This window comes from Gigantopelta aegis, chromosome 7 (genome assembly GCF_016097555.1).
Source record: "Gigantopelta aegis isolate Gae_Host chromosome 7, Gae_host_genome, whole genome shotgun sequence".
NCBI classification, from domain to species: Eukaryota; Metazoa; Mollusca; class Gastropoda; order Neomphalida; family Peltospiridae; genus Gigantopelta; species Gigantopelta aegis.
In genome coordinates, this window is record NC_054705.1 from 28,653,097 (window position 1) to 28,670,725 (window position 17,629).

At 36.4% G+C, this 17,629-nt stretch overlaps 1 protein-coding gene across 3 annotated transcripts in view; it reads right to left on the reverse strand.

Moving 5' to 3' along the window:
* Positions 1 to 677: 677 nt before the first annotated feature.
* Positions 678 to 17,629, reverse strand: part of LOC121376823 (pumilio homolog 1-like) — a 48,823-nt gene continuing 31,871 nt past the window's right edge. For all 3 annotated transcript variants that reach the window (XM_041504596.1, XM_041504597.1, XM_041504595.1), the window contains 9 exons: positions 16,952 to 17,008; positions 15,730 to 15,912; positions 14,792 to 14,924; positions 13,877 to 14,011; positions 11,443 to 11,701; positions 10,425 to 10,562; positions 8,231 to 8,478; positions 7,014 to 7,097; positions 678 to 5,934 (listed from right to left, as the gene is read on the reverse strand). In XM_041504596.1, coding sequence (XP_041360530.1) covers positions 5,700 to 5,934; positions 7,014 to 7,097; positions 8,231 to 8,478; positions 10,425 to 10,562; positions 11,443 to 11,701; positions 13,877 to 14,011; positions 14,792 to 14,924; positions 15,730 to 15,912; positions 16,952 to 17,008 — 1,472 coding nt within the window. In that variant the 3' untranslated portion in view covers positions 678 to 5,699. The remainder of the gene's footprint in view (positions 5,935 to 7,013; positions 7,098 to 8,230; positions 8,479 to 10,424; positions 10,563 to 11,442; positions 11,702 to 13,876; positions 14,012 to 14,791; positions 14,925 to 15,729; positions 15,913 to 16,951; positions 17,009 to 17,629) is intronic.

The following is a 17,629-nucleotide window of genomic DNA, read 5'->3' on the forward strand; positions in this document are numbered from 1 at the left end:
TTACTACTCCCCCCTCCCCCTTTTTCCATGTGATGATTTCTGAAATAGGCATACATTGATAAGGCTTATTATTGCAGACCTTGTTTTGTAAAGAATGTGTGCATTATCAACACTTTATGATAGCTATATACAAAAATGCATGGGAAATGTGATAATGTTAAGATAATTGTTAGTATCTTGCACTTAAAAGTATGAAGATACCAATCTGTCAAGTGATAAAATTTATGAAAGGTCAAAACATTTGTGAATTGATAAGCTGCACTTCATACATGTATTCTGAATTTCAAAGATCATGAACATATGTTATGTGAATGTATGCAATACTAAAATTATCAAACAAGCTTGTAAAGTAGTTAATCATTTTAATATGGTATGTTTATTTATAAAAATGTGGTTGTGTACAAATATTGAAAAGTAAATATTTTTACCACAAGTTTTCAGAATAATACCAAAGTAATGCATTAAAGGCATATTGTCACAGACCACTGACCTATTTAATGACCTAACAAAGTATTACCTGAACAAAAATAATTTGATATGTCCCTAAATGTACTTTATTCAACCATTTTCATAACCACCATACTCCATTTATTAATGATATTTTGCTAGAATAATTAATTATGGCAATGGTCCATAATTCAAAACTAAAATTGCCGAAAGAGTTGAAATGGATTTCACTCCATCATGATTCATTTAAGGTGATGTGATAGCTAGATTTGGTTTCCAACAATGAATGTAATTTTTATTTATTATCAATTTTTAGAGAAATAAGGTCTTTAAATCCTTGACAGTATGCCTTTAAGTCATTCCTAAATGTACTGCTTTGTGCCTCTATTAAGGCAATATATAAAAGATTTAGTAAAGAATAGTGACAATGAATACTACCCGATATATATCAGGTGAATTGAAGTGCAGCTTCCATCACAAATATTTCCACGTTTCTAACCTTTGTTGATCAAATTTCACTATTAGCATTCTAAATTACCTTCCATGATAAAAGTGATAATTTCAAAATTGTTCAACGTTATGATATCACGTCTATCATTACATTCATACATCAATGCTATTGAAACATGTAAATTATTCAACAATTCATAAACGGTCCCAATTTCAATGTGGTGTGCACATATTAACAAGAAGTGAATTTAGTCTGCACTAAACAATGACATTTGTACATGATGCTGTTTTGGGTGCTTAGTGCATGATTTCTGTACACTGATAGAAATAAAACAAAAAAACTTCACAAAATACTTTCCCATTTACAAGAAAATGTACAACTGTACAAATGTCAAAATCTACAATTGAAATAATGTATAAATGTACATCTATTGAGGGTACACAGTTCATTTACACTATGTAAACAAATATTACAATTTCTACACAATATGAATTTAAGAATGAAACGAAAAAAGCGCCAAGTAAAATACATATACATATATGCCTTGCTAAGACTATCACATGCAATACTCTGCACACAAAACCACAGCTGATGACAACTACCAGGCAACGGCCCTTACACAGCCACCAAGAGGACTGCCGAAGGGGACAGTTCAGATGTTTGTGTTTCTATTAACATGAGACTATGGTAGACTTTTTACACTGTCCAAACTGTGAGGTGACTGTACAACTATTTACTCAAGGAATTGTGTATTTCATACAATAGCACCAATATAATGTGTATTCTTTTTTTACAATACTGAGGGTTTTTAAAGTCTTTATTTATACATTTATACAGATTCGGTAGAAAACAATAAGGCCATGAATGAGTCCATGCACTCTTGAGAATGAATCTTATTAACATAATATAAAATAGTTTTATACATCTTATTTTTACAAGGAGAATGGGAAGCTGACAATGCCCGCCAAACTCCAGAAACATGGAAGTGATGTACAGGTGAGCTATCAATGTTCATTGGGAGATTTTGTAATATCTGTTTTTTTTTACAAAACTGTACATGGTGCTTATTTACACTTTACAATTAAGCTAGATTTGCTTATTTATATATATTTATATATATATATTTAATATTACTATTTTTTTGTACAATGTCAGTTTGAAGGATTTTCATTTTGCATAGGCAAATGCATTTCTCTAGTAAAAAAAAAAAAAAAAGAACAAAAAACCCAACTTAATGTGAAATTTATGTACAAGTCAGCAATGTCCGTTGGAAGAAGATATGACTGTACACAAGAGAACCTGTTGTATATACGATGAGCGTGGTATATACAGAGAATGAAAACTCCTGATTGCATATGCTTAATGTTAAATATTTCTCAATACGAGAACCCGTGCTATTTAATCAATGATTCTGGTTCCATAGATCATATAACTTTCTGTTTATATGAAAACCAAATTAAAGAATGCTCAATATTCACCGTTTTTGAGTTAAAACATACGATGGGTGTTCAGGATGCTTATTCGTCATATCTTTGTTTCATAAGATGAATGTTCATCATGCAGTTCTCAAAACATAATGATAAAACAAAGTGTTTTACAACATGATACCCGGACTAGAGATATACAAATCAGCCAGTATTTTGTTTCTTCAAAAAAATGGTATATGAAATTTTACTGGTCGACTTTTATATTTTAATGGGAATAAATATTTGTCATTTACTAACCGATATCCATTTGTATTCAGAAGCAGGATATTTCAATAGGTATAAAAACTGAAATATTTAAAGAACTCTCAAATTTGTGAAGACTCATTTGGAACAGTTCACTGTTGAATGAAGTATCTGTTTTCATTACTAGTTTGTCTGCTATTTTCGCATCTAGATGTAAAACTGTCAGTAAATAATGTCTTACTAGACAATCAAAATACCAACAAAATTTTAATCAATGATAACATTTACATATTCTGTAAACATTAATTAATAAACAGTTATAAGTTTAAAACGTCAGTGCTATAAACCTGATACATTAACCTTGTGCTTTCAAATTTCAGTTTATAAACAAATAGTAAGTTGACCAAGTCTGTACTTCAATTTAATACAGAATATTTATCATGTAACAATTTGTCAGCACTTCTTAATTGTTTAAGGACATGTTTTAGTTTCTACTTGATTGATGTTACCTTCAGCAGGTTCCTAAAAATAATCAGTTTGTGACAACATTATATTCCATCATGATTTCAGTTGCAAATATACCTGCATTATAAAGTGTTGCAATAAACGGCAATCAACAAGTAAAGACAAAGGCACTACTAGTGACAAGCCACAACAATGAACACACATCCCAATGCTAGACTAGCTACCAACAATACAAGAAATATTTAAACCAAGTCCCGACAATTCACCATGGGATGCCCTTAGTCACCAACACGCTGTTATTAAACATTAATTTTCACTGCACTTGAATGTGAATTCGTTTGAAATGTTAGCCAAAAAGAAAGAAAGAAAGAATGAGAAAAAAAAGAAGAAAAAAAGACAGAACAGCAGGGCCAACTTTGGCCAACTTTGAAAATCTGTCACCAAATGCAATTTTACCCACCCCACCACACCAGACTCACTACAGTCCGTTTGTGTCAAAAGGGAACTGATGACTTGGCATGCAACTCTGTAATGAATAATGTTAAAATTATTATGTTTTAAACTCATAGCAACCCGTAAAACATTAAAAAAATATATATATCTTGTTGTAAATAAAGTTTCTGTACAAATTTCCATCAAATTGCATAGATTAAATATCTGTTTAAAATACTTGACAGTAAACACCCCCCAATTCAGTCTTTTGTGTCTGTGTACTACATTACTGATTACTACAGGTGATACTGCTCCTGAATTAAAAATGACCTTTAATCTATACAATTTGATGATAATGTGTAAAGAAACCTTTTTATTTCCATAAATAGTTTTTCTAAAAATGTTATGATAGTTGGTATGTGTTTGAAAGTTAATAATATGCTTTTATAAGAGTTTTAGCATCATACAGTATGTAGTTTTCTTACACACCCATTGCTGAGAACATCATGCGTTATTTTTTATAACACATGGGTTGTTAACACACGTACAATTTCCTAGATGATGACTAGTGCCATGCATCCAATGAAAAACAAAACGGTGGAAATATATTACACTGTGACGTATAGTTAACCTGGAAATCATGTGTCTATGACACGTAAGTCAGCTACAAGTGCAACAGCTGTAAATAACGTTTAGTCGGAAAAGATATTAAAAGTGGCTTAAAAACTGGTTTTTGAGGATATGTAAGAAATAGAATAATACATTCGTTACTGTTAGATACCATTTATCTCACAACTCGTTGTTTAAAAATGTATCAAACTCGCTTTCACTCAGTAGATACATTCTAAAACAACTCATGAAATAATTGGTATCCAACAGCCTCATGTACTATTCTCTCTATATGCCAATTCATTGGTTCCTTTTTACTGCTAACTAAACTTGAATTTGGTGAACAACGTAAACCCTAAATATGCATTATTACCCTGTTGGTGCCAGCATGCCATGATAATTGCAGGAGCCAATGGAATACCCCAAAAAACCACAAACAGCAAGAATAAGTCAAAATCATGAAGAAATTTTCATGAGTTTTCTCCAAAAATTGTAAGCTACAATTTGATTAATGCTCCTTTTAAAGGATGAAAAATTAACGAATACAAATAAAAACAAGATAGCAAAAATTGTAAAAACATACATGTTCCACTTGAATAACTCCAATAAAAGAGTGAAAAAACGGGGGTCAAGCATGGCCAACTCAACTTCACATCCAAAGATGTCACTGGAATGATACACTGATCGATGTATGATCTCAAACAGACTAAGTTATCCAGATTATCATGTGCATTAAAAAAGCCACCTGATTTCACTACAAACAAATTTAGGACGAATATCAAATAAATGCAAATGATTGACCAAACAGCTCCAAAATTGTGTTACCAAAGTTGTTTATAACACAACAGACTGGTATCAGTCTTTAATCAAGTCAACATTCTGCAACAAACAATTTGAGAAAATTATAAAAATATTATCAACTGTACTATAATAAGTATTTTTACACAATGGCTATTTGGTATCTAACTTACGATTATTTCAACACCTGTCTAGAAAATGAGAAAACCCACTACCACATCTGACCGTTAATATGTACTATTGCACTGACAGGAGAGCACATACCATGGCCTTTTATATACCAGTCATGTGGCACAGATTAAAGTAAAACTGATTTCACCAAAGGTAATTGATCCTAAGACCCATTAAAAATTAAATTTGTTTAACACCACCACTAGAGCATATTGATTTATTAATCATCGGCTATAGGGTGTCAAACATTTACCAACTGTCAAACAAATGCATTCTTAACATTAAACATTATTTTTAGTAAATCATACATCATCTTTCCTGGCCTAACGGACAGATAGTACCAAGTAGTTACTGTGTGTATTTCTAGCTTTAGACATTTGATTGTAACTATTACTTCTATGACTTCAATACCTTAATGAATTAAATATCCACAAGCATCAACACCTTATTAATATTGATTTACACATCTTGATTAGCAATGATGATTACAGATTTCACAATTCAACACAGTCCAATTACATTATCAAACAGTGTGTATTATATTCAAATTGACAAACAAGTAAATACACCAAATAACGTGAAACTAAGAATATAAAGAGAACCATCTAGGGATGTGAAGGAGCATGCGCATGATGCCGACATTACAATCCGGATCTTCAAGACAAGGCCCCATTAGGGGGCATACCAATGGGTCCAAGGTCCGAGCTGTTCTTCAGGAAAAACTTCTCCAGTTTGGCAAGAATGTGTTTGCCGTACGTGTACTTGCGAAGAGTTCCAATGTGCGGGCGGATCTTGTGCATGAGAACCTTACGCTGTGGTGGCTCTGCGACATCGATCATCTTCTGTACGACGTAGTTCGCAAACTGGTCCTTCATCATTGTGTACAAGGCACTGGAAAAAAACAACAACTACCATAACAATTACAGCACACAAAGGAAAGTAAAGTATTTATAATAACCATTCACTCAGATCGGATGAGATAATTTTTACAAATTTGAACGAAGAAGAATAATAACCCACCTGCATATTTCAGTGTTTGACAAATGTTTGATAAAGTCACTAGCCTTCAAAGAAGCTTTGGCTAGTGCCAATTGATAATTTCCACTAGACCACAAATTCACTAGTCTAGCATATTTATACTTGATAGTCCTTCATTTGGTTTAGATGTGAGAAAAGACATCTACTGCTATCATATATGAATGTAAATGAAACATCTTAGCAAGTTGTTTTTGCTTAACGACACCACTAGAGCACACTGATTTAGTAATCATCGGTTATTGGATGTCAAACATATGGTCATTTGTGACAGTCATAGAGAGGAAACCCGCTACATTTTTCCATTAGTAGCAAGGGATCGGAAACATCTTAGTAAGATGATAAACAAAATAGAGACTTTTAATCAAGTTTATTTAATGCTGCAAATGCATCATGAACATCTGGAGTGATATATTTATTTTAATTTACATATTATGGCAGTAGAATTACTAAATCATGGCTTTTCTTTAGTAATACACAGCTTTTATCAAATTTTATCCATCAAAGATCAAATACTAAGTGTTTAAAATATTTTCTTTATTTTAAAAATTTATTTTAAAATATTTGTTAAAGGTGACTTTCCATATGTAAGTCATCTGTCATTTATCGTCTGACAAGTAACATTTTGAACCAGTGTTATTAACTTCTCCAGGATTATGTTGGTAACCTTCATGTTTAGTTTGGCACATGTAAATGGTGGAGAAATTACTATCAGATGATCATGGGACATTTAAGTCCCTCACACCAGATCATCCACAAAAACAAACTATCAGGGGGCAATTATAACAGAGTTGGATGGTGTGTTGGAAAGGCTACAGTAAGTTTAGCATGTGTTTTTTGCATGTGATGGATAATGGATGATGGATGCAAAAATCGTGTATATGGAAAGCCACATTAAGGCACAACTGGGTTGAAGTAAAGCATGAAGTACAAACCCATCATTCACTGAGCAAATTTCCTCAATCAGCATAGCTTTCTCAGCCCGTGATGAATGTGAAACACACTTCTCAACAACGTTACTGAAACAACACAAACACGCACATCAAATAGAGATACACAGTACAAGAACGTCCTGAATAAAATAAAATGCAGGTTATTGAAACTGGCATATCACATACATTTTATTTAAACTTACCTTAGTACACATTTATATATAGCAGGGCTAGCTCTGGGGGTTCGGGAAATTTTGCCAAATTATCTCAAAAATGCAAAACCTATAGGCATTTTCCTACAAAATATCAATTATCAAAAACTAATTTTTTTCCGCCATATTAATTTTTTTTTTTGCCAATTGTTCTTAAAATTCGCAACTGGCGAATGGCAAAGCTAGCCCTGTATATAGCTTGTGAGTATCATTCTAGGACTGATACAAAGCTATATAATGAATAAATAAAACTTTTTAAAAATGTGAGAACTACTTTGTACAGAACCAGTGGTGGGGGGGGGGGGGGGGGGGGGGGGAGAGAGAGAGAGAGAGAGAGAGAGAGAGAGAGAGAGAGAGAGAGAGAGAGAGAGAGAGAGAGAGAGAGAGAGAGAGAGAGAGAGAGAGAGAGAGAGAGAGAGAGAGAGAGGGATAAAATACCTCCTCCCACCATAAACCCCTGCTCAGTTCCTATTACATACTGGAGGAAAAAGGGGGTGGGGGGAGGAGGTCGGAAAAATATTTTATTTTGGAAAATTATTTATTGTATGCAAAATTGATCACAACATCAAGAAAATATTTGTAAAACAATAGTTTTTAAGAAAAAAGATCAGGGTCTGCAAGTTAAAACTGGGATCAGTCTGGTAACAGGAAACAGTATTTTATATTACACCTTATAGCTGTTTGCACTTGGAACTTTTACAGTGAGACTGCAAATGATTAATGAAGTTTTTGTTTAACGACACAACTAGAGCACATTTATTAATCATCGGCTATCAAACATTTGGTAATTTTAACATAAAGTCTTAGAGAGGAAATTCACTACATTTTTCCCATTAGTAGCAAAAAGTCTTTTATATGTACTATAGACAGGATTGCACATACCACAGCCTTTGACATACCAGTCAAAGTGCACTGGCTGGAACGTGAAATAGCCTAATGGGTTCACTGACAGGGATCTACCCTAGACTGACCGCGCTACGTCCCCCGCCCTTACAACTGATGAGGTACCTGGCGAACTTGTGCTGACTCAGCAGTAGGACCTTGCCGCGGATCATGGCAACGATGGTGCTCTTGTCGTCGGCGCGGCCGTGCTCCAACACGTGCTGGATAACGTAGTTCCCGTACTGGTCCTGAACCAGCCGCTCCGTGTGTTCGTGTAGCTCCTCTAGGATCGGAGTCGTCTGCTCCTGAGTGCAGTGCTCCAGTATACGCTGAATCACGCGACACCCGTACGGATGTGTCGACAGAGTGAACACCTGCAACAATAACTCCAATTAAAGGACTAATCTTCCGTAAATTTATTTCATGCAGTGTGCGATTCTGGTTTCAAAAATTGTAGTGTCATAAGGACTACCTGTTTGTAAATCTTGAGAGCCCGCCACCAATTAACCCAGTGAGCCCTACCAGGCGCCTCCAGTAGAACAGAAGATTCATTAAATGTTCTACATGAAGGAAGGAAATGTTTTATTTAACGACGGACTCAACACATTTTATTTACTGTTATTGTTCTGCATGAAACCACAGAAAAGATCTCTATTCAAGACTATGGTTTGCCAGGATTTTGAGATATATGTTGACTGTCATTTCGAAAAATCAATGTAATTTGTACAAAATGCTTGTACAAACCATGCGGGCTCATATGCTAGCCAAGCTACAGAGTCCTACATGATTTTTTGCAAGTCCCTGGCTCCCAGAATCTCCTCAAACTCGCACACTATAAAGTCACCACACATGTTCATCCTAATGCATGGCTATTAGTCTATGGACACTGTGAGCCCTGGCTAACAACATTCAATTAATTGAAGCAACTAGCTGTTACACCAAAACACTTCACTGAGCTGTGATTTTCATTTGTGACCTTAATTTGAGATGAAACATAGTGCTGATATTATATTTCGTAGATCATGTCTGAATGTATTTAAGTTGTTTCAATGATACCGTGTATATTATGTAATTGTAATTACGGCTGCTTTAAATACAGAACTTCACATACATTGTTTTCACTTCCTAGTTATTGCACAAGTTTATTTTGCGCAAGAATATATACCACGAGTACACGGTCGAGTGCCATGTTCTTTCGCAAAATAAATGAGTGGAATAAATAGGAAGCAAAAACAACGTATGTGAAGTTCTGCATTTATTATATACCTTCTTTTTGTCAAATCTATCATCAAAACTCCTTTCATGAATTTACTTAATGTTAGGCAGCCTTGTGTAATGTTTTAAATACGATGTGACGTCATTTGTAAATCATATATGACGTCAGTAAATAAAAGGCGCTAAACTGCAGTAAAAAGAAAAAGTTCCAGTCCATATATTATGCTACAAAATAAAATTTATCACATGGTTTCAAAATGTCTTTATCACTATAATAAGATTGAATAGGTATGTAATATAATGTTGTACATTTTGTCTTGACCAGTTCATTCAAATTGTACCACCCAAAAAAGGAGATAAGATATTAGTTTTCGTGATAAAGTATTAGTTTTCCAGTGACAGCAACTTTGCGCTTAACTCCAGGTTAAAGTTTCACATACAGCCCAGTTTAATGAAATATGATTTACAGTTGCAACAGTGGATGTTAAATTTTAAATAATTAATTATTTTCTTTAAAAAACAACACAAGACAATTCCTCATTTGGACAAAGTGAATACAGCATTTAGTCATTAGCCAATGACATATTCCTTAAATTAACCACAGCTGATCAAATTTTTGAGGAAATCTAGAGGGGTCCCTGAAATTCTTGAAATCCTAGGTTAAAATCTGTGTCATCGGACACATTTTGGAGGAAGGACGATTAAAATACAAGGAAACGCAATGTTCCATGAGAGGAAAACAGCTGATCCCGAGGAGAATTCCCACCCCTGACATATAACAAAGAAATTTTTATTTAACGATGCACTCAACACATTTTATTTACGGTTATATGGCGTCAGACATATGGTTACGGACCACACAGATATTAAGAGAGGAAACCCGCTGTAGCCTCTTCATGGGCTACTCTTTTCGATTAGCAGCAAGGGATCTTTTATATGCACCATCCCACGGCCTTTGATATACCAGTCGTAGTGCACTGGCTGGAACGAGAAATAACCCCATGGACCCACCGACGGGGATGGATCCCAGACTGACCACGCATTGAGCGAGAGCTTTACCACTGGGCTACGTCTCGACCCTACATATAAAAAGAGCTGTTCGTACTTGGCCTTTGAAAGCGTCGATGATGAACTGGAGGTGTTTGGGGTCGACACACTCGATGCACTTCTGTACGACGTGGTTCCCGTTCTGATCCTTCACACACTTCAACACGTGCCCGTCAAGCTCCTTCACGATCTCAACCTGCAAAAAAAAAAAAAAAGATTCTTTAACGACACCACTAGAGCACATTGGTTTATTAATCACCGGCTACTGGATGTCAAACATTTGGCCATTTCGACATATAGCCATAAGTAGCAAGGGCTCCTTTATATGCACCATACCGGAGACAAGATAGCAAACACCACGGCCGTTGATATAACAGTCATGGTGCACTGGATGGAACGAGAATTAGCCCAATGGGCCCATTGACAGGGATCGATCCTAGACGAGCACTTTACCACTGGTAAAATGCCATAATCCACCGTCATTACTGTCCAGACCTCTGAGAATTAAAAATGGGTGTAAACCATTTATAGGTTATGCAAAATCAAACTAGACTAACCCATTTTATGTGTGAATTACCCATCACAACCATGTTAATGTCTCAAGTTTAATGCTCCAATGAAAAATGGATAAAGAAAAACTACTTATGTAAGTAAAGAGGAAATGAAATAATAAATTTCTCTATTTTCAGAAGCCTGCTTTCATGCTTACTGCAGTCTCCCTACTCCATACTTTATAAAATGTCTAACAATAAAGAAATGCTCCTCCTAGCTCCCCTATAACATTGCGTAAGGAATCCCATGAAACCAAAGAAATACCCCATTCTTATGTTTTGTAACCAAACCCATCAAATCTCCTCCCCAGAGACGGACGTCCAATCCACAAGAGCGAAGGAAAAAGAAGGAAGTTACAGTTATACAGTTACGTGACCGAAGCAGGAAGGACTCAGTAGATGAATTTTAGGCATTCCCATTGGCTATTGGGATGTTCGGACCAGAGTAATATCCTATGGGGAATATGCATTTGTTTGAGGTCAGGTTAAGTAGAAAGAAAACGTAATTATTGACCAGCGCCTTACCTGCATATCAGCTGGAATCGACTCGAGTGCTTTCTGAATGACGCGACAGCCGTACATCTGTAGAGCTAGAGGCAGAACATGGCCCCGCACTCTCTGTGCCAACGTCTGCTTCTGGTCGCTCGAGCCGAACTCGAAAAACTTCTGAATGACGTAGTTGCCAAACACATCAGTCATCAGACTGTATGCTGCAGTCAGGATCTCACCAAACACCATGGCCTTTTCCGGGTGGGTAGCACGCTCCAACTTCTGCTGAATAAATCTGCAATAACATTAAGTTAAAGTTTGTTTTTGTTTAACGACATCAATAGAGCACACAGACTATTGGAAAGAAAGAAAGAAATAAGTGTTTTATTTAACGATGCACTCAACACATTTTATTTACGGTTATATGGTGTCAGACATGGTTAAGGACCACACAGATTTTTTTACAGGAAACCCGCTATTGCCACATAGGCTACTCTTTTATGACAGGCAGCAAGGGATCTTTTATTTGCGCTTCCCACAGGCAGGATAGCACAAACCATGGCCTTTGTTGAACCAGATATGGATCACTGGTCGGTGCAAGTGGTTTACACCTACCCATTGAGCCTTGCGGAGCACTCACTCAGGGTTTGGAGTCGGCATCTGGATTAAAAATTCCATACCTCGACTGGGATCCGAACCCAGTACCTACCAGCCTGTAGACCGATGGCCTGCCACGCCGCCACCGAGGCCGGTACTGACTATTGGATGACAAACATTTGGTAATTTTGACAAGTCATAGAGAGGAAATCTGTTACATTTCTTCATTAGTAGCAAGGAATCTTTTATATGCACCATCCCAGACAGGATAGCACATACCAGTCTTTGGCAAAATTGGTTGTTACTGATAGAATTTATATCGGAGATTGACCAGCATTTTTGTAATAACATATCTGTTGTCCCAGTGTTTAGTTTCAAATCAGCAGATTTTTTTTTTTATCCAACACATTGATGGTTTTAATCAAACTTCACTGTTTAAGGGGAGCTTATCACTCTTACTCCCCTGAGAGTTGAGAATTTATAAGGTATCAATACGGTGATATCTAAAATGGCTCCCCATAAGTTACAAGGACAATTAATTACTCCCCTCAATTGCGTTTTATAGCAAGGTCTGTACTCAAGATCAAAGGAAGATGAATGTTTGTGATAGAGACTGTCAAGCAGGAAGGACAGTATTTCACACACACAGAAATACACATTTTTAACCGGTCTCCTCGGAAAGAAGGAAATGTTTTATTTAATGACGCACTCAACACATTTTTAACCTATCTCCTCGGAAAGAAGGAAGTCATTTATTTAATGACGCACTCAACACATTTTTAACCTATCTCCTCGGAAAGAAGGAAATGTTTTATTTAATGACGCACTCAACACATTTTTAACCTATCTCCTCGGAAAGAAGGAAATGTTTTATTTAATGACGCACTCAACACATTTTTAACCTATCTCCTCGGAAAGAAGGAAGTCTTTTATTTAATGACGCACTCAACACATTTTTAACCCATCTCCTCGGAAAGAAGGAAATGTTTTATTTAATGACGCACTCAACACATTTTTAACCTGTCTCCTCGGAAAGAAGGAAATGTTTTATTTAATGACGCACTCAACACATTTTTAACCTGTCTTCTCGGAAAGAAGGAAGTCTTTTATTTAATGACGCACTACTCAACACATTTTTAACCTGTCTCCTCGGAAAGAAGGAAGTGTTTTATTTAATGACGCACTCAACACATTTTTAACCGGTCTCCTCGGAAAGAAGGAAGTGTTTTATTTAATGACGCACTCAACACATTTTTAACCTATCTCCTCGGAAAGAAGGAAATGTTTTATTTAATGACGCACTCAACACATTTTAATTATGGTTGGTTATATGGCGTCAGATATATGGTTAAGGACTACACTGATATTATGAAAGGAAACCCGCTGTCGCCACTTCATGGGCTACTCTTTTCAATTAGCAGCAAGAGATCCCACAGACTATATCACATTCCAGCCTTTAATATGTCAGGCGTGGTGCACTAGCTGGAACGAGACCTAACCCATTGAAATCTTCTCGGTGTCAAAACATGGTTATTTTGACACTTTGTCGAGAGAAAGACACTGAGTGGGAAACTTGCTAACTACCAATAAAGCAGCATGGGATCTTTTCAATACCACAGCCTTTGATGTACCAGTCATACAGGACTGGTTGGAATGGGAAAACACTTTCTATACAGTGTGATAGATAATGTGACTCACTGCATCTTAGGTTAGGACTCTACCAGAGTTAAATCCCACACGCTGAAAATCCACCAGATTTGAGTATGTTCACCAGATTCGAGTATGTTCACCAGATTAGAGAAGGAAGATAATTCATGCCTTGATCGGACACTAATAATTTCACACAAACCCATGTTTGTTGTAATGAACCTACCTCGATCCATGCTGATCCTGTGAAAACTCTACCACATGGTTTGTGAGATCTTTAAGTTGTAGATTTGGGATGCGATTGTTTCGGAAATCTTCCAACAAACGGCTTCTTCCAGTAACCTCCTTACACAAACTAGCACTGAAGTAAAAAAACCATTTACAATATAACTGAAGAGGAAAAAGGCCAACCTAAAACAAAAACATGATCACACGCACTGCTGTATATTCCAGTGACATATGAAATCCGTAACTGACTGCCATGGAAAATGTTAACTACTTATTTGTATGATCTATAATGAAATATAAATGAAATCTGCTAGGTTTTTAATTAGTTTTCATGCAAACACAGCCATCATCCTAAGCCCACAAAAATTAAGAAAACTGCCCGAGCAAAAACAAATCTTAAGGCAAAAACATACTGCCCAACATTGGAATTTTCCCCCCTTCTACATATAGTATCTCTTCAATTATGTTGGGGCAACAAAAAAGAAAAAGAAAAAAAAGAAGCTATTTTACTTTAGATTTTACATTGGAATTATCGAAAGATGTCGTGAACTGAGGAAGGAAATGTTTTATTTAACGATGCACTCAACACATTTTATTTACAGTTATATGGCATCGGACATATGGTTAAGAACCACACAGATACTGAGAAAGGAAACCCCTTTGCGACCCCTTATGGGCTACTCTATTCGATTAGCAGCAATTTTATATGAACCATCCCACAGGATAGCACATACCACAGCCTTTGATATACCAGTCGTGACGCACTGGCTGGAGCAAGAAATAGCACAATGGGCCCACTGATGGGAATCGATTCCAAACCGACCGTGCATCAAGCGAGCATTTTACCACTGGTCTACGTCTCGCCCCTCGTGAACTGAGAGGCTGCGTCCTAACAACTCTAGTGCATGCTCACCTTCTGGAAGCCAGGTTTCTGTTTGGGAAGAAAGTGCTGCCAAACAGGCCATTGGCTGGTGATATGAGACCACCGCGGTACTTGGCCTCCGCTCCTGGGGCTGCAGAGTACGACCTGCCAGCGCCACTAAGGCCTGCAAGTAACAACACATGTAATGTAATAATCAGATTCATTCATCTGACCACATTTTCGAAGCTAACTTAACGCTACTGTATCGTAAAACTATTGAGGGCTAGTACCTCAAACATAAACAATTTTATTATCCACATAGTTCAAGATATTCAGGGAAATATAACCAGTATGACACGTGTGTAATAATGATTTAACATGCACACAGAATGATGTCATTTTGGGAAGTAACGCTTCTCAAGTCTAAGCTCTGTGTAATCGCTTACCAAAATGACGTTATTTTAACTAGATCCTTGTTATTTGTTAAAAAATATTATGCATAATGTGGATAATAAAGAAATTATTACAGTCGCGTGTGAATTGTACTGAGTTTAAAATTGTGTAATAGTCTACATATTCAACACATATCTACAAGAATAACCACAGGGTCTTATAATGATCTTTATAGTACTAGTCAATCTCTACAATATATTAAAAAAGGGGGATGGGGTCCAATTAAAAGACACCACACTGTTAATTTTATCACATCATATGAAAAATAGTTTTTTTCTTTTAAACAAGCTTACTGTTGACTGTATATAATGCCATGGTCTTCTTAAGTACTCCTTGATACTCACGTTCTGTAAATTACTGATCCCAATCGACACACACACAACCAATGTCAATGAGGGCAGAACTTACAAAACCTGATGTCTTACAATGCTTGTAAATAAATACTATGCGTTTAAGAAAAAACAGGCTTTGTAAATTCAGCCCTGAATGTTCTTTCTTTCTTAGCCAAACTTGAGTAGACAAAAATTTAAACGTACCCCATTCACCAAGTGTGAGATTCGAGGATGATCCGGAAAGAGATGGTGGCGGGGTCATGGACGGGCCAGGCTGCATCATGGCGCCTGGGCCTGCTGGTGAACCCATACCAGCGAGCTGGCTGTAGTAACCGCCCAGTGGAGGCAGCTGTTGCCTCTTGATGTCGTACGAGTCACGGCGCTGGCCTGAAACACAAGACAAGCATTCTCAGAGTAGTGCTAAAGCAACACGTCCCCTAGCAGGACAAACACATTTCCACAGGGAATATAACATTTCTGAGGTGAGCTGAAATGTTATTATATTTACTGGTTCACTATGACATTATTGTGCAATGGTTGTTTTGTTTTCTTTAAGCTAGAGCACATTGATTTATTAATCACCGGCTATTGGATGTCAAACATCTGGTAATTTTGACATATAGTCTTGGATAAGAAACCCGCTACATTTTTCCATTCTTTAATCCATCTTTAATATGCACCATCCCACAGACAGGACAGCAGATCTATATCACAGCCTTTGGTACACCAGTCGTGGTGCACTGGCTGGAATGCGAAGTAGTCTAATGGGCCCATGACAGGGATTGATCCTTGAGAAACTGTGCATAAGAAGAGCTCATTAGCACTGGGATACATACAATCAAAAATTCTGAGTATTGCTAAAGCAATATATGCCCTAATGGGCCCAAAACATTTCATGGGTTGGTAAATATGAATGTAACATTTCTGAAAGATAGAGTGCTTTTGCACTATTACTCTCAGAAATGTTATCAGACTGATTCCATCACTATTAAGTCAAGAAATGCTGTTAAGGAATGGGCCAAGCTCCATGAAACACAAACTTCATCTGAACTCTACATTATGTCACACACAAAATTACAAATCAAAATATCTTACAGGACAAATCCTGAAAACTGTGATGTTATGATAGTTGGAATATGTAAGTTCAAGAGTGATAACGGTCAAAAAGGGTTAAAACCCCATGAATGATGAAAATTAAACTGCATGAAAAAGCTATATGCAAAATTTCTAAATCGCAGTGTCTAGAAAAACTATCATAGTTGTATCTTCCAAGTTCAAGGGCCATAACTATGTTAAAAATGGGAAAATCCCAATGAAATAAATTATCTGCATCTCTATATTATGATTAAGGAAAAAGAACACATCCTGCACTGAGAACTACAAATGAACAATTTCTAGGTACAAAATTGAATAAAATGTCACTAACCACTTCCATAGGACCTGTGGGATGACCAACCTGCTCCGGGTGTCATCTGATCCATTTCTGAAACACACGGTCATATCACATAATTACAATCTTTCTACTTTTACACTATTTATACACTGTCTTCATGACTCAATAAAAACTTGAACATAATCAGATAAAATGACGAAGATGAATGGTCAAACTAAAGAAAATTATTTATTTTTAAAATTACATTATTTAACTACAGTGAAACCCCTTTAAACTTGACACCCTCCATACCAAGTAAGCAGTCCAGTGTTAAGAGATCAGGGGCCTAATTCACCAAGGTCTCTTAGGCTCTGCTAGACAACAAAGCATCCTCTTTGCAAGTCTTTTAGCATTGCACTGCGAGATCGCAAAGTTGCGAGAGTTTTGTGAATTAGGCCCCTGATTTAGAGAGGTCAAGTTCTGTACTGGGACCATGAAAAACATCCCATTTTAAGGGAAATCTGGATTACAGAGGGTCCGGTTTTGAGAGGTTTCATTGTAATGATAAAGAGTTATTTAAATTTTGAGTGAACAGTTACGACTATATCATCTGAAATGCCGATGGAGTCTGTGGGACAGTCTCAGAGCATGAATATGTGCTCACAAAACTGGATTTGTGAGACTGGTTAACTTTATTTTATTTATGTGGGGTTGCATATTACATAAAAACAA